General features: G+C 34.3%; 1 protein-coding gene across 4 annotated transcripts in view; it reads right to left on the minus strand.

Moving 5' to 3' along the window:
• TRPC1 (transient receptor potential cation channel subfamily C member 1) overlaps positions 1-20,810 on the minus strand; it is a 59,540-nt gene that overhangs the window by 27,497 nt on the left and 11,233 nt on the right. Inside the window, exons 2-6 of one of the 4 annotated variants that reach the window (XM_060099572.1) lie at positions 19,918-20,072; positions 13,601-13,702; positions 9,183-9,385; positions 6,053-6,184; positions 3,664-3,859 (exon numbers count right to left, since the gene is read on the minus strand). In XM_060099572.1, coding sequence (XP_059955555.1) covers positions 3,664-3,859; positions 6,053-6,184; positions 9,183-9,385; positions 13,601-13,702; positions 19,918-20,072 — 788 coding nt within the window. The remainder of the gene's footprint in view (positions 1-3,663; positions 3,860-6,052; positions 6,185-9,182; positions 9,386-13,600; positions 13,703-19,917; positions 20,073-20,810) is intronic. The other 3 variants (XM_060099570.1, XM_060099569.1, XM_060099571.1) reach the window with 3 other exon arrangements.

Below are 20,810 nucleotides of genomic sequence, written 5' to 3' on the forward strand. Positions count from 1 at the left end.
GTAGTGGTTAAGAGCATAGACTCTGGAGCCAGATTACCTAGATTCAAATCCAGGCTCTGCCACTTACTTACTAAATGACCTTGAGCAAGTTTTTAAATCTCTCTAAGCCTCAAATTCCCCATCTATAAAATGAGGATAATAATAGTATCTAGTCATACACTTGTTATGAGGATTAAATGTAGAGCTCTTAGAATAGTGCCTGGTCATAGCATGCACTATATAAATATTAGTGATTATTACTGGCCTACTCAGCCATTTCAAAACATTTAACTTATATAAAGACTCATAATAGTGTTTATGAAATTTCAAAATTAACAAGCACAATCCACAGAAAGAGACTTCAGCCTAGAAAAACTGATGATTTCAGTTACAAGAAACCAACATGTCAAGACAGCAAAGCAACTAAAGTCTAAACATCAGATATTTTTATGCTCCACGAAAACACTGAGAATTTCTTAAAGTGTATTAAAGATACTCTAAAATCTTCTTAAAATGGAATTCTATGTGAGAAGAAAAGGAAAAATATTCCCAGATAAGAGGAAAATTCTAGTTCAAGTATAGAAATGAATTTACCAAAGTTTATGAAGCTTTTTAGTTTACAAAATGCAGAAGCAATATTTTCCCAATATAATGCTCACGTTGTGAAGTATAAGTTAAGGATTCTGATAACTCTGGACACAATAATGTAATCAGGTTTGAAATCACCAAAGTAAAGCACAAGTGATCATAATATCATTCAGATATTAAATAATATTTGGTTAATGTCCTGTTTTAAAATGATTTATCCCAAGATAGAATATAATCTATAGAATGCAACACTGTAGTTTAAAAAAGTAGAGAGTTTTGTTGTTGTTTATTGTGCTTATCAAGAAATTTCCTAATATATCAATACTATACCTATTTTTGGCAGTTAAGTCTTCATTATTTATCTTTCTGCTTAGATTCCAGTGTTGTTAGGGAATCGTAATTTGTCCCTCAAGAGGAAATATAAGGGAGGAAAATAGCTTTTCTTCCCACCAACTACCCAGTTTAGTAGCATCCCAAACTTAGTGGTTTCATCCTTCCCCCAAGTATCAAAGCAATCTCAGGTGTGACTGCTGCCCTTGCCATTCCTCTATATAATGATTATTTAATTAACAGTAATGTTAAATATGTAATTGGAAGAACAAATTTTCAATTGGAGATGTTCTAAGTCTGTGGTGGTTTTAAAACATAGACACAAATTCTTTGATACTCTTCTCATCAATAGGTGGGCCACCAATATTACCTACCCTTCAATTCAACAAGTTTATGATTGCTTTAACCAGTAGATTCTGGAAGAAGTGATGCTATGTGATTTCTGAAGGTAGGTCTTAAAAGGCCATTCAGCTTCCACCTTATTTGAGAAGCACTTGCTCTTGGAGCCAAAAGCTGGCAGGTAAAAAGTCCTACTACCCTGAAGCCACCATGCTATGAGGAAGACCAGGATACATGTAGGCACTCTGGTCAGCCCTCAGAGGCTACTCAGACCATCCCCCTGCAGCCAGCCCACCATGAGGGCCATGCCCCTCCAAGGTTCCGGTCCTAGGGTTCTTAGGAGACCCACCCTCTATGGACCCACCCACCTGAGCACCCAGCCCACTCAGAGCTCCCTGTTTGAATCCTCAGCTGCTGCTCAGGCACCAGATATATGAGTGAAGAAGCCTCTCGAATGATTGTAGACCCCATCATTTGAGCTATCTCCAGCTGAGTCCTTGACATGGAGAAGCAGAGACAAATCAGCCTTGCTGTGTCCTTTCCTAATTCTTGACCTAAAGAACCCAAGAGCATAATAAAATGATCATGAAATTACTACAAAATGACTATGAAATATTGTTTTATGCCACTAAGTATCACAGTAGTTTGTTATTCAGAATGTATGACCTGAACAAAGTCTACCAACTATTTGGAAAAATATTATCTTCCCCTTTGATTATATTTAGAAATCTAGTTTTAAAAACTAATATACATTTGCATTAATTCTTAAAATTACAGAGTATCTTCCTTCCAACTAAAAATATTACCACTACTTCTTTTTCCTTTTCTCTACTCTTCTTTAGAATGGAATATTTGGTTATCCTCTGTGAGTTCTTCAGGGATATACATATATATATCATTAGGAAACTGCCTCTTAGTTTTTTCTTCCCTTACTAGGATAATCTTGGTTCTTTCCACCTTTCTTTGAGGTTCTTTTTCCAAGCACTTAAGTTGGTTTTGTATCTTTGTTATATCTTTATTCTATCATTTTCTAGTATTTCGTGTCTATTTTAGGTTGTGCAACACATAAGTAAATAAATTAACATAAGATCTAGTCAAAATGTATGTCAGGGGAAGATTACATCAGGATTCCTATTTTCTCTGTTTCTACATATACATATTAGCATTTATTTCCTTTTAAAGCCACATAGGTATGTTGTTGATTTATAATCTTACAGCTACACTGATCCAAATTCTTGTACTAAATTTTTTTTCCTATAAAAGGTCTACCTTAAGCAAGAACTCTGGAGCACTAGAAAAATTATAGGATTTGAAGCCAGAGATCTAGATAAGAAATATAATATTTAGGTTATTTTATTTTATTATTTGTTTAACATCTTTTATTGGAGTATAATTGCTTTACAGTGGTGTGTTAGCTTCTGCTTTATAATCTAGGTAATTTTAAAGTAAACATCTTAAAATTCCTTTATCAATCTCCTGAGTCACAAAGCTATTGGGAGGCTCAAACTGTCAACCAAGATAATCAAAAACTCTGTCCCTAGCACCAAAGGTCCTATATCTTGCCTTCTACCATAATCTGTTTGGGGCCCCATTTTTATATTAATATAAATTTGATAAGCAAGTTTTATTCCGACATCTATGTTGATAGTAAGAATAATGCGTCTTAGAAGAAATACCTTAAAAGTACCATTTACCAACACCCTCTACTGAACATCATTATCTACATATAAATATCCAGGTCTAATAAATTATCTCAAAAAATGAAGTTAAAAATGCATACCTTCCTTCTTCGAGTTCCTGAATCATGTGCATGTGAGTGTATGGGGAGTAGAAATAGGTATTTCCCTTAATAGGAAGGGATGATACCAGAGAGCCAGATTCAACTTAGTTATCATACCATACGTCTCTCCACCTTTGGGTTTCACCATGAATTAACAAATAAGAATAAGGAACATAATATCTGATATTTTATTTTTAAACAGAAAGGCCCTATTAATATAGAAAGGACTACTTATAAACGATCAATAAAACAAACCCATGACAGACAAAACACGAGATGGAAACTTCATTAGGAAGGCATTTACTCTACAGGATCTTACCTGCATAGCTACTATTTAGCAAAAACATTACATTAACATCCATATTATTATTATTAATGTTAATTGTTAAAAATAATAGCAACTACCATTTATTGAGTACTTGCTTAATGCTAATACTCATTGTACTAAACTCTAAATATATATATATATCTTTAATTAATTCTTAAAACTAAAGCTCAGACAGATTCAATAACTTTCCCAAGGACACACAGTTTTTATGAAGCAGAACTAGGATCTCAACCTAGATGTATTGCTCCAAAGCCTTTGTTCTGAGCCACCAGACTACTGTGGAGGAAATAATTTAAACATATCACAGAAAACCTCATACCTCCTTTTGGTTATATTTGATAGCAAGTTTTAGACGACTTAAATTCATTCTTTCTTCTAGTAGTCCCCGTTTATCAAGAGGCTCATCACTAGATGTATGGTTTAGGATAACTTCTAATTCGCGAGAATTCCGGGCTTGTGCAAGTAAATCTTTAGCAAACATTTTACATTGCCGGGCTAGTTCCTCATAATCATTCCTGCAAAGTGCAACAGTCTATTATTAGAAATGTCACTTCCATCTTCTAAGTAAGCTGTTTTCACTAGAACATTTTTTACTCTGTATCATTTTAATTCTGATACCGCTACACAACATCTTTTGTGCTGACAGTCAAAGGAACCTACTGGTGCATAAATTCTCCATAGCTTTGGGGAAAATTGTAACACAATTATGTTCTCTGTGTTCACACTGATAACCTTAGGTAAGCACAATGTTTTCTTACATATACTGATATTCCTAGAAGTTCTGATAATATTTGTCAACCAGCTCTTCACTTAACTCATTTGCCCTCATTCTATAATAGTTTTGTACAAAGCTTCCTTTTATATTATTTATCTAAACAATAGATAGTAATATCTTGATGCTATCCAATAAATATTATTATATAATTTTTAACTAGGAGTTTTTTCAAGGATAGTCTACAACATGTTTATGCTACTTCTGATATTAAAATAGTATTCTGTTTCATTTTTAAAGTGCTCATTTAAACAAAATTCAAGTTAGAAAGAAAACTACTGAAACACACCTAGTACAGAATTCTCTTCCAGAATCACTATTCCTTGAAAGTTAGGACTTACCTTCTTATTAAAGGCAAGCCTAAATCACTTCTGAGAAACTAAGAAGTTTTAGTAGATAATTCTTTTTAAAATATCAATTACATTAAGCTTATGCCTGAGTGGAACAACTTAAGAATAAAGTTAGAAATAAATAATTATGAATTAATTGGGGTTAGATTTCAGAAAATAATTTTTCATTCAGTTTTTTTAAAGGGAAGGGAAGGGAAAATAGGGAGATTTCCCATTGATTAATTTTTTTTTTCAATGGGATTTTCCATGAACTGGCTGTATAAAATTATAACTCAAGGAATTAAAAAGTTTTCCTCACCAGCTAACATTTTTTCATCCATTCTTTGCATTTACTATGTAACCAAAATTACCTAAGAATAAGTAGTTGAATTTCTTTTTTAAAAAAATAAATTTATTTATTTATCTTTGGCTGCTTTGCTGCATACAGGCTTCCTCTAGTTGTGGTGAGTGGGGGCTACTCTTCGTTGCATTGTGCAGGCTTCTCACTGTGGTGGCTTCTCTTGTTGCGGAGCATGGGCTCTAGGTGCGCGGGCTTCAGTAGTTGTGGTGCACAGGCTTAGCTGCTCCACAGCATGTGGGATCTTCCCGGACCAGGGATCGAAACCGTGTCCCCTGCATTGGTAGGTGGATTCTTAACCACTGTGCCACCAGGGAAGCCCAGTAGTTGAATTTCTTTAACAAACAAAGTATTACCTACTTCTTAGTCTAGGAATCTAATTGCAGTCTAATCAATTTTATGTCTACATGTTATGTTTCTCCTACTAGAAAATCTCACCAAACAGTGAAAAGGGACAAAGTCTGGGTGAGTGGAATGTACCTGACATACAAAAAGCATTCTATACGCTTCTGAAGGTTATAAAGGATCGGGCTCCAAGGATGATTACAGAATCTAGGAATGAGGGGAGTAGGACAGAGAGCAGTTATAAATAAGTCTGTTCTTGCTTAAGGCTACCATTCCCACTACTCTTCACACTGCCTTAGAATGTCTCCCGCAATGTTGAACAAAGTAGGGATTTAAGGGTGGTGGAAGAGTGGAAGAAGGAAGATGGGGAAGGAGTGACGTAAGTGGTACTGGGGTCTATTCCACCGAGGGAAAAGGAAAATCCCAAGTATGTGGCAGCAAGGTTTGGTCATTTTGGATCAAATGTAGATAAATAAATGATAATTTGGCCTATGAAAAAGCTCAGGCTGAAAATATTCTGGAAAACAAAGAGATTATTTACAATTTCCAGGGCTTCCCTGGTGGCGCAGTGGTTAATAATCCGCCTGCCAATGCAGGGGACATGGGTTCGAACCCTGGTCCAGGAAGATCCCACATGCCGTGGAGCAACTAAACCTGTGTGCCACAACTACCAAGCCTGCACTCTAGAGCCCGCGAGCCACAACTACTGAGCCCGCGTGCTGCAACTACTGAAGCCCACGCACCTAGAGCCCATGCTCGGCAACAAGAGAAGCCACTGCATTGCAACGAAGAGTAGCCTCCGCTCGCCACAACTAGAGAGAGCCCACACACAGCAATGAAGACCCAACACAGCCAAAAATAAATAAATTTTTTAAAAAAATTTACAATTTCCATTCATTCCCACCTGAATTCCACCTCCACAAGGCTTAGTTCTTTTAAATCAGCACTAAGTTCAAATGCTCGCAGAATAGGATCCTCCTCTGTTAACATTATTAAAGCTGGACTGGCCAAGCAGCGATATATATCAAGACGAAACCTGTGATAAAATTTGATTCCATAATGTAAAACAAATTCATTAGATAAATATGATCAGTATCTTTAGCCTATAATTTTCATAAATTTAAAATTAAAGTATTATAAAATTAAAAGAAAATAAAACAACTATAAAATACTTATTATAAGGTAACCTGCATAAAAAGAAAAAGACTTAAAAATAAATATTTTGAAATATAAATATTGCAATTTTTTATATCTACTGCTTATAAAGAAATTGTTTTAGTATTTGTTTTCATAGATTCAAAACTTTGTATCCTTCAATTCAATTTGATTAAAAAATTTCTATTCCTGAACTCAGTATTATTTTAAATGAAATATGTTAATAACTAATACATTTTGAATATGATATGGATGATCATTAAATTTTCCTTCCCCCGTGATAAGTTTACTTTAATATGCTACATATATATAACACATGGCTCATTCAACCAGTTATTTTTGAAAGACCTTTCAAATCTTAAGAATGACATCATTGATTTATGTCTAACCTCTAACTAATAGAAAAGTACTCCCTTTACGTTCCATAAACTAATAAACGTTTATAATCAATATCTAAATAAGAACCAAGTCAGAAAAATTTTGCTATAATTCTTTCATTTATAAATATATAATTCTTAATTTAAAATTTGGTAGATATTATATAAATATTTTTTTCTTTTAAATACAAATTTAATATATGCTTGTTTAAAAAAAAAGCAAGCAGTTTAGAAACATAATGCTCCCCAGTTCTCCTCCTTCCACCAACTCTACTCCTCAAAGAGAGTCACATTTCAGAGAATTATGAAAATCTTTCCTGGTATTTTCTATTCACACACAAACATAATCAGACATACTGTGTACAGGGACAACTATTTCCTTTTTTTCTTTTCTGAGTATGTTTCTTGATTTTTATCAATTTTTGGTTATTCATAAGGAATCAGCTTTCATGCTACTTTTGTGACAAGCCTACAACCCTAAAATTCTTAGGTGAAATTTATTGCATCTGAATTTCCAAGACACTTAAAAATTTTTTTTTCTTTTTTTCTTTTTTTAAATTAATTTTTGTTGGAGTATGGTTGCTTTACAATGTTGTGTTAGCCTCCACTGCACAACAAAATGAATCAGCCATACACATACAGATATTCCTTCCCTTTTGGACTTCCCTCCCATTTAGGTTACCACGGTGCATTAGGTAGAGTTCCCTGTGCTGTAGAGTATGTTCGCATCAGTTGTCTATTTTATACATAGTATCAGTAATGGATATGTGTCAATCCCAGTCCCCCAATTCCTCCCACCCTACTCCTTTCCCCCTGGGTATCCATACATTTGTTCTCTACGTCTGTGTCTCTATTTCTGCTTTCCAAATAAGATCATCTGTACCACTTTTCTAGATTCCACATATACGCGTTATTATACGATATTTGCTTTTCTCTTTCTGACTTACTTCACTCTGTGTGACATTCTCTAGAAGGGACAACAATTTCTATGTCACTACATATAGAGTCATCTTGTTATTTCCTAAAACTGGATGGTTTTCCATTTGATGGCAGTCCATCCAATCTCCATTAATGGAACTTTAAGTTGCTTCTGATTTTTTACTTCCATAAATAATGTAAAAATGATTCTTCTTTAGTTCATATACCCTTTGCACATTCAGAACTGCTGGATAAAACAGCATGTGCATTTTAAATTCTGGTAGATGTTTCCAAAGCACTAACAATAGGGAGAGCTCATTTTCCCCTACATCATTAGTACATTGCTACCCTAACAGATGAAAAATGGAATTTTAAGAGTTGTATTACTCTGAATTTCTTTAGAAGCTTTAGAAGTCATTTTAGAACTAAAAAATTAAATGAAATTGACATAGCTATTAACCAGATCTTATCAAAGAGAAACACAGATCTCATTGTAAAATAGACTTGAAAATAGAGGGACTTCCCTGGTGGCGCAGTGGTTAAGAATCCGCCTGCCAATGCAGGGGACACGGGTACCAGCCCTGGTCTGGGAAGATCCCACATGCCGCAGAGCAACTAAGCCCATGCACCACAACTACTGAGCCTGTGCTCTAGAGCCAACACAGCCAAAAATAAATTAATTAATTAATTTTAAAAAAATAGAAAAATTTTCCAGTACAATCTCTGCAAGTAAACATTAAATTGATTCCCAGGAGACTTTTCCAATTTATGGATTTGTGACTATCTGTTGAAAGGTGAGGAAGGAGGGAGGGTGGATGGTTTGCAGCTTTAAAGCTAATTTCAAATATACTGTACAACAATCCTTAACTAGAAAACAATGTCAACGGATGACCTGGGACTTCCAAACCACATTTTCTGTAGTAAATACTATACTTCATACTATTTCAACTATATTTGACTACTATATAGATAATATATACATAAAGGCATATGCTGAAAATTAGATTCTCAAGTCTAGCCCTGAACCATACACCTTATACAACATGCACATGTGTGATCTTGCTCAACCCGTCCAAGAAGGGGTACTTTCTTGTTCATTCACTCCTCAGTTGTTCTTAATATTTTTGACTGGGGAGAATGGGAAGAGAAGACTCAAATACTGTGTGAGAGGGGAAAAAGAGGCATAACAGGTTGAATATCTAGTTAGATAGATAATAGTTTTTATTTTCTTATAAATAAGACAGGAAGTGGTATCTTCACCCCTTCCAGTGCTTGGAAACTCTCTTAGATTAATAAACTCTGTTTTTAAAAAGCAAATAGTGACCCCATCCCTGACCAGAAGAAGTATGAGATAAACCTTATTCATAATTTGAAATTTTTTCCTAATTATTCATCATTTAGTACATACTTCTTTAAAATGAAGAACTCATTGTATTAAGCAAAGGAGCTAGAAGTTTGGCTTTCATTAGTCATTGCAGTACCATATTTCTTAAAGTAGACATAGAAAGAACCACAACAAGAAAAACTTCATTGACATATACCTTACTGCATCACACATCTTAATTTAAACCTTAATTTTCTGACCTGGAATGTCGGAGGCTGTCCTTTTTGTTTTTTGCAGAACACAATGTACATTCACAGCCAACCGCATGGGGCTTAGGTAGAGATACATCCTGTTTTAACAGCATTGTAAGAATTTCATAGTTGTTACGATGAGCAGCTAAAATGACAGGTGCAACATCCATAGTTGTTGAATACTCAGGATTCTGAATTCGCTCCATTAGTTTCTGAAAAATATTTATATAAATGTCCAAAAGTTCTTATTTGTGACTTCAAAAAACATTTATCTAAAAAATGTAATGAGAAAAATTGAAGGCACAAAGAATATAAAAATTATTTTGAGGAACATGATAAACATTTTCCTAGGATCAAATCTTTTTTGAAACCTCAAAACTTAACTTTAGTTAATAAATGCAATATAATCATGACAGACAAAATCTTCAGTAGGAAATGTTCATACAGCCAGACTTCTGTTTTCCTAACAAAGAAGAAGTGTGGATATCTAGAGAAATACTTTAGGAGAAAGTGTTTCATTTTCACAGGATTATGGAAACATGCATGACAAGGATAAAGAACAAGAATTTTAGAAAAACAATATAATGGAAAAACAGAAATGTTAAAAGCAGGCAAAATATAAATGCATGAGAAAAAAAATTTTAATTCCACCTCTATGGCAAAACTTTGCCACATTGATAGCAATGAAGTTACTTGAAAGGAATAATAGGAGGCACTCTTCATTTTGTGTAATTCTCTACATATTCTCATCTCTACATATTCTCAAACACCACCTATACTACTTCCTGTTACAAATGCACAAAAACACTAACAATCATAGCTCCTGGAACTATTAGGCAGTTTACATTTATCATCTCATTTAATCCCCACAATAGCCTGCAAAATTGAACATTATAATCCCCATGAAGAAACTGAGGCTCAGAGAAGTTAATGTGCCCGAGCTACACAACAGAGTGGCAAAGTGCAGATGGACCCCAGTTGAGTGTTATTCTGGAGGCTGAGCTCCTTTCACTACATGGGCTCATATGCCTGGTGATTGCATGACATGAGGAAAGAAACATTAGTAAATAAAGAGCAGGATTAAATAAAGAAGGTTGACTATTTTATGACTATTACATACTCTTTCTAATACTTATCACTTTTTCACAGATGTTCTCCTGTGAGCTGTTTGATTCCATAGTATAAGCTCATCAAGTTCACCGTTAATTTTTGTAATTTTTATTAACATTGTAAAAGTAGTACACACATTATAAAGTATCTGAAAAATACGCAAAAGCAGAAATAATAAAAATGCCCATGTTCCTACTACCCAAAACATTTTACAGTATTTCCTTTTAGTCCTTTCTCCACCACACCCGCTTTTTAAGGGCAACTTTGGCATGAATGACTTGGCACCAATGATTAAAAACAATGGTCCTTAATATTTTGAAAATCAAGGACCCTTATAATGATCTCGTAAAGCTATAACCCAGAATCTTCTGGGAAAAAAATTCATGTACAGAATTTTGCATGCAATTTAAGGAAGTTCATAGACTCTATGTTCAAGATATTTTATTTTGCTAATATAAATAATACTACCACAAACATCTTTATGAATAGAGCTTTTTCAAAATTCAGGATTATCTCATTAACATAGAACCCCTGAAGTGGAATTATAGGTCTGAAGGCCATGAACAATTTTGAAGCTTTTTATACATATTATCAAAGTCCTTTTAATAGTTTATATTACCAATAATATAGGAATGTACCCACCCACTAAGGTTTGCTCACCAGCACTGAGCATGATCACTCCCAATTTATGAGTGAAAAAACAATCATGAAATATTAATTTACTTTTCTTTGATTACTGGTAAATTTTAGTATTTTCTGACATTCTTATCTTTTTTTTCCCTTTTTATGAATAGCTTGTTTACACACTTCCCATCTATTTATTGGGGTCTTCAAATTAATGAATTTATTTTTAAATTACAGAAAAATCTAAAAATTTACTCCACTCCCCCAATTACAAAAAAAGAGCTTATAAAGAGGAGAAAATCATATTTAATCCCTTAAGAAAAAAAAGGTCCTTATTTTTCCTATGAAACATAATTAACTATATGAAAAACACTATTAGAGATAGATGATTAAAGTTCCTAATTTCAATGCTCATAATATAATCTACATACTATCAAAAAAATCCTGTATTTAAAAGTGAAAATTTATCAAAAGACAATTTTGATAAGCCAAGAATATACAATGAATTCACTGAGATGGTAAAAAAAAAAAAGTATATAAAAATATTTGATACTGCCTGTACAGTTGTAATGAGGCCGTTAAAATGTGATTTTGTCACTGGAGGTATTCAGGCAAAGGCTGGATAACTTTCTTTGTTAGAGATAGTGTAAAAAGTGTTCTTTCGGGGCTTCCCTGGTGGCGCAGTGGTTGAGAGTCCGCCTGCCGATGCAGGGGACACGGGTTCGTGCCCCGGTCCGGGAAGATCCCACATGCCACGGAGTGGCTGGGCCCGTGAGCCATGGCCGCTGAGCCTGCGCGTCCGGAACCTGTGCTCGGCAACAGGAGAGGCCACAACAGTGAGAGGCCCGCGTACCGCAAAAAAAAAAAAAAAAAAAAAAGTGTTCTTTCATTGAGTAGGTGAGGACTGCCCACCCTTACAACTCAGTATTCGATTGGCAGTGGCAATGGTGATGAAATGATATCAGTCAGTTGCTCCAATACCCTGGCACACTACACTCACCCTCCCCAAGAGTGTAAATGGATTAAAAGGCTAGAAGGTGGAATAGGTATACCAAAATACACTAGTAACTGCAGGATAGGTGTCAGAAAATTGAATAGGATTTCTGATCATTTCTGATCTTTTGGATAGGAGTTATATTATTGGCCCTTTTTTTCTCTACTCTTATTGGCTGCTTACCACCACTTAAACTAGTCGGAACTATCCTCTGGAGAAAGTCATGTTTACACAAACTTTGTAATAGTTTAAATGAGAGAAAAATATTTCAGTTAATATATGATAAAGTATGCAATTTAGGGGAGCTTCTCATCGCTCTCAGAAAATGGCAGATAATTTGCAACCAATTTATAATTCTTTCTTAAAACAATATTTTTCTTCTGAGTATAGCCAGTTTACACTCCCAGAAATTATTTTTACTGATTGTTTTACTACATCCTCACCAATAATGAATGTTATAACTTTAAAATTTTGATACACAACAAATATCTCATTTTTACAGTAGAATTTATTTAATTATTAGTGACTATCTTCTTAGTTACAAAAGCAATAAAGAAAAATTTTAAAGTAAGGAAAAATATCCTTAATTTGGCAATGTGATGACTGCTGTTAGGTAACATTTTGCTACATTTCCATACAGTTCCTTTTCTGTGCATATTTTTAATCTCAGATCATATTATATGTAGTTTACTATTCTCATTTTTTCTCTTCTGTATTATATTTTTTCATGTTCCTAATTATTCCTTTAAAAATATCATGTTAATATATATATGTAATTATTTATGTTTCCAATCTTCTATTTTGGGATGTTTAGATTGTGTCACATGGTTTTTTCATTGCTACAAATAAGATTACAAGTAACATTTCTGTCCACATTTCTGACCATTTCCTTTACAAATTCCTAGAGGAGGAAGCGCTAGGTTCAAGAATATGAACATCTTTCTTGTTTATGACATATCCTGCCAAACTGCTTTTCAAAATACCCTCTTCCAGTGGTGTATGAAACTGTACTACGCCTTTGCCATCAATGGTTATTAGTTTTTAAAAAAAACTTTGCTGTTTGATAAGCAAAAATTAGCACCTCGTATTTATTAGTAAGATTTAATATTTTGTACTTTCTTTTGAGATTTTTCCAGGTCTTTTGTTGATTTTGATGTTTTTCATCAATTCATCTAATATTAAGATTATGAATTTGAGATATATGCTGGAAATATCTTTTGAAAGTTATCCAACTGCTTTCTAAATTTTGCCTGATGTCTTAATTCTAGAAGTTTAACTTCTATACAACCAAAGGCTGTGCCACTGTGATTTTTCTCCAAAGTACTTCCCTCCCAGTCAAATATTCACCTACATTTTCTTCCAGTTCTATGGTTTCACTGTTTATATTTAACTTTTAAATGCACCTGGAAGCTAATCTGTACTTTCAACTTAACCTGAAGAATGTTCCAAACTAAAAATACTGGATCACACTGGCAAAATTATAGAAATATCATGAATTTTAAGAAGGTTTCCTGAGAGCAACATTAATTATTCTTGCAAATGTCTACTTACTTTAAAGCAATATTTTACAGAGTAAAAAAAAAAAATCTATTTCTTTAAAACAAAGCAAATTGGAGGGGAGGGAGAAAAAAATGGCAGTGGGGCAGGAGATCTATTTTGGTTTAAAAATCCAAATTAATAAATATTTAAGAGTACTAACTACTATACTTGGTCTTGATGATCGTTTTGGTCGATGATTAAGTAGTATATCAACAGCTCCCACTACTTCAGAGTCGATTGCCACCAAAAGTGCATCTGCGGACTTTAAAAAAAAAAAACGGTTAAAAATGAAAATGGAGGATAAAAAGGTAAACTATTTATTTTTACTAATTCATAAAGAAAACTATTTTTTTAATTTAAATTGTATTATATACAGTAATACTGAATTTTTAAAAATTTAGACTGTCCAAATAGTACATTTGCTAGCCTTGGCAGTACTTCAGTGTACCACAACACACATATTTTTGTCCTGGTTTCACTGAATGAGCTGGTAAAATAATGAATGCTTGATAGTGGGGTTTATTAATGAAACAGTGCTGATCTATGCAGTATTAGTTGATATGTTATTTTTTTCAAGATGTTTACTCTCGAACTTTGGACCAAAAGAATCTTCATCACTCCAAATCTATAAAAGAAATTGCCAAGAACAATTACTACAGGTAAAGGATTGTTTTCTGTCTGATAAAAATGATAATCAATGCAACCATGAGGCTAGGGGACAATGAAAAATATGTTAACAGAAGGCGGAGCCCCTCTGTTCTCATCTTTAAAGCACACATGGCTGACTGAAATGGTACAAATATGGCATTAATATTAGCGATCTTTTTCTTTTTTTTGGTGGTGCCACACTGATTGCGGGATCTTAGTTCGCTGACCAGGGATCGAACCCAGGTCACAGCAGTGAAGGCGCCGAGTCCTAACCACTGGACCACCAGGAAATTCCCAACATTAGCAATCTTATCAAGTAAAAATCACAAAGAACTAGGATACCAATGTCCTTAGAGACAAGCGGGAGAAGTGACTTTATAGTTTTACTCCCAAACTATAGGTCATTTTGAAGCTCCAACTTTGACAGGAGGAAAAAGTAAATAAATAGAAGCTGAGGAAATGGAGATTTTTCAACTTTTCAATATAACAAACTCTTCAGTCCTATTGTGATACTTGGCAAGTGAGACATCAGGTTTGGGGTTTCTTTTTGTTTTGCTTTGTTTTGTTTTTTAAGGAAAACCATAAAGGCAGAAGCGAAAAGTGGGGATAGATAATGATTTAATCTAAGAAAATACCCTGATTATTTAAAAATGTACCCTGTACATTTTTAAACTATTATAATGTTTAACAACTATTTAAATCAATATTCTGTCTCATGAAAATGAAATTATAACAGATCTTTAATATTCTTTGTAGCTGAAAAGAAAGCTTTCATCCACTTTCTCTAGATGTCAAAAACAGGACTAAAAATGGCAGACTTTATCTGGATGTCTAAAAATAGGACTAAGCACCCCAAATAATTGGGTTGGGGTCACATTCAACCATTAGGAACTGCCTATGTATTCCTACAGGAAAGACTCCCCACCCTCATGGGAAATTTAATTCATTATTTTATCCCTTAAACATTTTAGGGTTCACTGGGCTGTAGCCTATTCTTTAAAAGCTAGCACTATTATTCTTCTGCTTTACAAACGTTTCTCTTCAGTTTTTACTGTACTTGGTCAGGTGAAGCAAACAAGCAAAAAGAACCATGTGTTCATTACTACTAAACAGTTCATTTATGGTTTTTAATTTTAACCTATAAAGCTAACTATAGTAATGCCACTGCTCTCAAAGTCAAAACACCAGGCAACTCCAATCATCTGAAACATAGCCATGGATCTAGCTGCAAATTTCTCCCCAAACCATACTGAGCTGTCACAAACTAACTTCATGGGCATTATTTCCTAGAAGCAACTGCCTCACCCCCATCGACTCAGAGTTGTCTATAAATGACAGACACCTGGCTTTCCCAAGTACCCTCCAGGCTAGATTAAAACCAGCAAAGAAGGGAGGAAGGATGAAAAAACGGCTAAAAGTTGATCATTGAGAAGATAAAATATCAGCATAGCAAAATCACTATCAATACAAAGCAGTCTGAAGCCACTTAACGTAAGGGAAAACTTGTCCATAGTTTCAGACTATATGAAGCAAAGTAAAATGATTAAACTCTCAATGATTCCCACTTACGATGGTAAAGTTAAATTATATTCAGATATACTATTTAGTAAAGAATAAAGAAAGATTCATGTTAAACCTTTCAAGGCTTAAAAGGATAAGCTTCAGGTATAAAAAAATTTATGTAAAAAAGTCATGTAAGGAGTTGCCCTGGACTTATTCTGCACAATGCTGTTACTTGATATATCAAAGGCAGCTCTGAAGGGAAAAATGTTTTAAATTATTTTTTAAGTATCTCTAGGTATACAAATGTCCTCATTAGTTTTGCTTCCTAATTTTTCACAGATATTTGACCATTCTTTATTAAAATCTATTCAGTACACACCTATTGTGTATTAATGAGGTTACTATCTCCCTTCTCACCTCAGAATTTGTCTTTTCAACAATTCCCATACTCTCTCCTCTAAGCTCAGATACTCATTTATTTCCTTCCTTCCCAAAGCTAAATTTTCCACCTAGGTATTCTATTTAGTGCTCTGGTCTTCTACAGGACCTTGGTCCTTCCTTCGCAGAAACACCAGTCCCAGCCCTCACCTCCCCAAAACTCCCAAAACATGAAATCCTTCCTCACTCTTTACTAATTGACATGATCCTCTTTCTCTCACCACCAGAGTTTTCTTTCTCTCACTCTCACTCTCAAACTCATGCGTGTCATTTTCTCTAATTCTACTGATGCCAGTTTCAAAATCCAATGGCCTTTCCGACCATTTTCCTTGATTTCTCAGCAACGGTAATAAAACCGTTTCTTTGGTTTTCACAACGTTGCATATCCTATAACTCCTTTAATGAAACCCTTTCCTTCTAATGCCCTTTTTTAATGTAGATGCTCCCCGAGAAAGAATCAGCACTAGTTGTTTGCTCTTCTCTATGATTTCATCCACTCTCATGATGTCGGGTCATCTCCATGGCCACGACTGCTGTATCTCTCCAGCCCAACCTCTCCCTAGAGATGCCAGCTTTCCATTGGAAACTGCCTGATAGCCCCAAAATAAACAAGGCTAAAACCAGAATTCCCAGTTCTCTGCCCCAAGTTTGACTTTTCTTCTTAACTTCCTGTTTTTCTTGCATCATTCTCCCAGTAACCCATGTTTAAGATTTTCAAATCATCTTGGACTCCTTCTCAATTGCCCCCTCCAAATTTAAATACTCACTAAGTTCTATCAATTTTTCCTTCATAAAATCTCTCACATCTGCCATTTTTTTCCCTATTCTTATAGACACTATTCCAGTTCAGGCTTTAACCTCTTCACATCTGGATTATTATAAAAACTGCTCACCCAAGCTATTTATAGCCTTCCCCACTTCCCATTTTTAAATCTGTACTGAACACAGCCACTAGATTAGTTTTTCTAAAATACCACTGGACACATCACATCCTTCCTCAAAAATCATTTAACGATCTCACTATTTATCATATAAAAGCCAAATTCCTTAGACTGGCATTCAAGCCCTTTTCATCAGTTTTGTCTTAGTTATTTTTCCAGATATTTTCCACTACTATCCAACCCAAATATTTTGTTCAAAAAGGCTAAGTTAATTCACTGACTCAAGAATATACATTTACATGCCTTTGTTTACGTCCTTCTCCACCTCCTGTTCCCACCTATCTACACATTGTTTTACAGTAGTTTTAGGTAGCAGGTAAAAGCATGGACTCTGGAGCCAGAACCTGGGTTCAGATTCCAGATCTGGCATTTACGGAGTAACTTTGGGCATGTTACTGAAACCTTCTGTACCATGGTTTCCTCCTCTATAAAATGGGGATAATAATAGCACCTATCTCACAGAACTGTTGTAAGGATTAAGGAAGTGAATATATTTAAGATTCCTATCACACAGTAGAACTATATAAATATTAGCAATTATTAATATTTCAAGGCTAAGCTCAACTGCCATTCTTCCATGAAACCTTTCTTGCTAGCTCTAAACCACAGTGATCTTCTCTTTCCTATGTCTCCAAAACATTTATTATGAACCACAAAAGTTTAAGTATAAAACAGGGTTTCTCAATGGTGGCACTATTGACATTTGAGGCCAGATAATTCGTTATTGTGGGGGGCTGTCCTGTTCACTGTAGGATGATTAGCAACGCCCTTACCTTCTACCTGCCAGATGCCAGTACTAACCCACCCCCAAGCTGCAAAACCAAAAATGTTCCCAGACATTGCCAAATGTCCCCTAGGGACAAAACTGCCGGTTGAGAGTCACTAGTATAACACAAGATAAAATACATGAAAGCACTTGGTAACCTCAAAGCGACATGCAAGGGTCAAGTACTATTACCACCCAGCACTTATGAAATACACTTTTGTATCAGTTGATTGATTTAAAATTCATATGCACTTTCACTGTCCAACTGGTTTTAACATCCTTTAGTACAGCTCATGTTTTACATATTCATTTCCACAATCACACCCAACCAAAGGCCTTGGACATCTGTTGACTGACAGATAAGACATAGGTAATTTAAGACGGAACACAGTGAACTGGAAAGAGCATGGGATTTGCAGTCAAAAGGTTAGCTTCAAATCTTAGCTTTGCCCTTACTTATTTTAGAACTTTGGGCAATTCATAACAGTCTGTGAGCCTCAGTTTTCTGATCTATAAAAAATATAACATCTAGACAGGCTGGCTATGATGTTCAAATGTGATCAGGTATGTGAAAGAACCATGTATATTGCAGAAATTTTATATACATAGAATCTTACATGTAAAAAGACAAAATGATTTTTATATCAACACCCTAATACCTCTTTTACACAGAATCATCAGAGACTTTCGTTGTGACATTATTTTATAGGTAACTGAAGCTTATGCCTTTAAGGGTTTAACTTTGAAATTTAAACAAGTTTGATGGAAGTTTTATGCTTTCAGAAGTACTATATATATTCTTCTTCTTTCTTCTAAATTAATACGTACTGAGTATAATTTAACTTTCCCTTACTGACTCCGGGCCATTGCTATAAACATCAATTACCACTCTAACATACAGTTCCCTTAGAGATTAACAGGTATCTAATGCTACTGACCTCTTTTAAATAGAGTCAGAGGTACTGTGCCTAATTTTTTTCCACTGCAGCCTCATGCCCTTTCTGTTGCCCCTGTAATTCTCTATGGATTAGAAAACTAAGTAAGTTTGTTAAAGTGGAATCTAAAGAAAAAACAGATTTTGAAGGAGGACTCCAGAATTACCCCATGATAAAGCTCATAAATGGGAAACTTCACCGCATCTACCCTGGCTGCTCAGAGGTATTTTTCACTTACTTCCTGGTTCTCAGGGGTGTTCTGGATAAATGAAATTTCTGGGAAAGCAATTTATTTCTACTCTAAATATGTATACACAGAGACAGTACCACATATTTTAATACATATATATGTATTATATTTATATATATAATAGAAACATACATAGGACTAACCTACTTATTTTTTAAAAATCTTCTATGAGTGCTTCCTGATACCACTCCCAAAAAAGTCTCATTAGTTTAAAGCTACAAAAGAGCAAAGAACCATACTGTTTGAAAGAAAAAAAAGAGCCAGAATTCATATGCTAAGTCCCATCATGAGCAAACCAAAAAGGAAGGAAAATAATATTATTAAATTTCCTTCCGATCTCTTAACTGAATTCTTTCAAGACATACACATGCCTGCTTTTTTACACGAACTGATATGAAGACAAGTAGAAAGGTCAATGTTTTCCAGTTTAAAAAAATCCATTCACCTTTAGCTATAAGCAAACACTAAATTTCAGACAAAAAAGACAATTTAATAAAACTTTGGAGAAAATCAAATCGAAAATTGCTTTGTAAGTGAAGAGTATTCTGTTTTTGTGCTTGTAAATTATATGGGCCACAGAAATACCTGTTCCCCTGACACTTCCAGAACACGTGTACTATTTTTAGATATATAAGGTAAATAGTAATATAATAATGTAAGTAATAAAAACAAAGTCATCTTTAATAAGTCATGATAATTCACCTCTGTCGGATGGTTTAAAACATGTAAGATAAGGGGCAGGAGTGAAAGTTGGGAAGAAAAAGATAAATCAAGTCAAAATACTACACTTTTTTAAAAAGGGTTTTTTTGGTTTGTTTTTAAATTTTTAGTAGCTCAAAACAAAATAAAAGGTGAAAGAAAGAGAAGAAAAATAGAGAAAGGAAGGAAAGAAGGAAAAAAGGAAGGGAGGGAGGAAGGAAACTAGAAAGAAAGGAGAAAATATGGCATATCTAACAGTACTTAGAAGCTACTGGATAAAATTATCTAGCCTTGTACCTGACAACCGTAGTCCAAAAGAAGCTGCAGTATATCCAAGTTTTCGTTTTCAATAGTTATGGTAACAGCATTTCTCCCAAGCACATCTACGCAATTTATGTTCAAGTCACCTGAACTGTTTTCCTCCAAAATCTTTTTAACCATATAATAGTCACCTAAATAACAATATACAAACATAATTTAATATCCATGACATATTAAATAAGAATGACTGTAAAGAAAACTTAGCCTGTTGATTTAAAAGATTAAAAAACGTAAACTCATTTTTGTATATGGAAATGTGCAAAGAAAATGTGAGCATATCCTTGCTGAAAACTTATACCCTAATAAAAGAATATGTACATCCGTTGCAAACATAAAAAGTAGAAAAAATTTAAATGTACAGTTTAAAATAAAAGTTGTTTAAAATTCATAACTGATTGATTATAAGGAGAAGAACTTTCAGAAGATATTTAAAGTAATAATGTCTAAAAACATAGACTGGGTGCTAGCAAAATAAGATATACGCTTAAAGGATTTAAGTTTTATATCTCAAATACATACACACATTTAATTGTTAAATGGTTAAAAACGAGATCTAGTAATAAGTGGAGGATGTTATGAAGAGGTTTTACAGGGGAAAATACTTTGGAAAAGCAGTGTGAACGTGTATATGCTTGCGGGTATGTATAGTAAAAGGGAAAGATGTCCAAAATTCCGTCCCCTCCCCACTCTCCCAACACACACACACACACACACACACACACACACACCTCTCATTAATGAAGCTGTTTAAATAACGACAGAATATTCAGCTCACAAAACTCTTAAGCAAGACTATGACTAATGCTGGTAGAGGCCAATGTCAGAATATTTCAAAGCGAAATTTTTTTTTTTTTTTGGCGGTACACGGG

The sequence above is a fragment of the Mesoplodon densirostris genome, chromosome 5 (genome assembly GCF_025265405.1).
Source record: "Mesoplodon densirostris isolate mMesDen1 chromosome 5, mMesDen1 primary haplotype, whole genome shotgun sequence".
Taxonomy (NCBI): domain Eukaryota; kingdom Metazoa; phylum Chordata; class Mammalia; order Artiodactyla; family Ziphiidae; genus Mesoplodon; species Mesoplodon densirostris.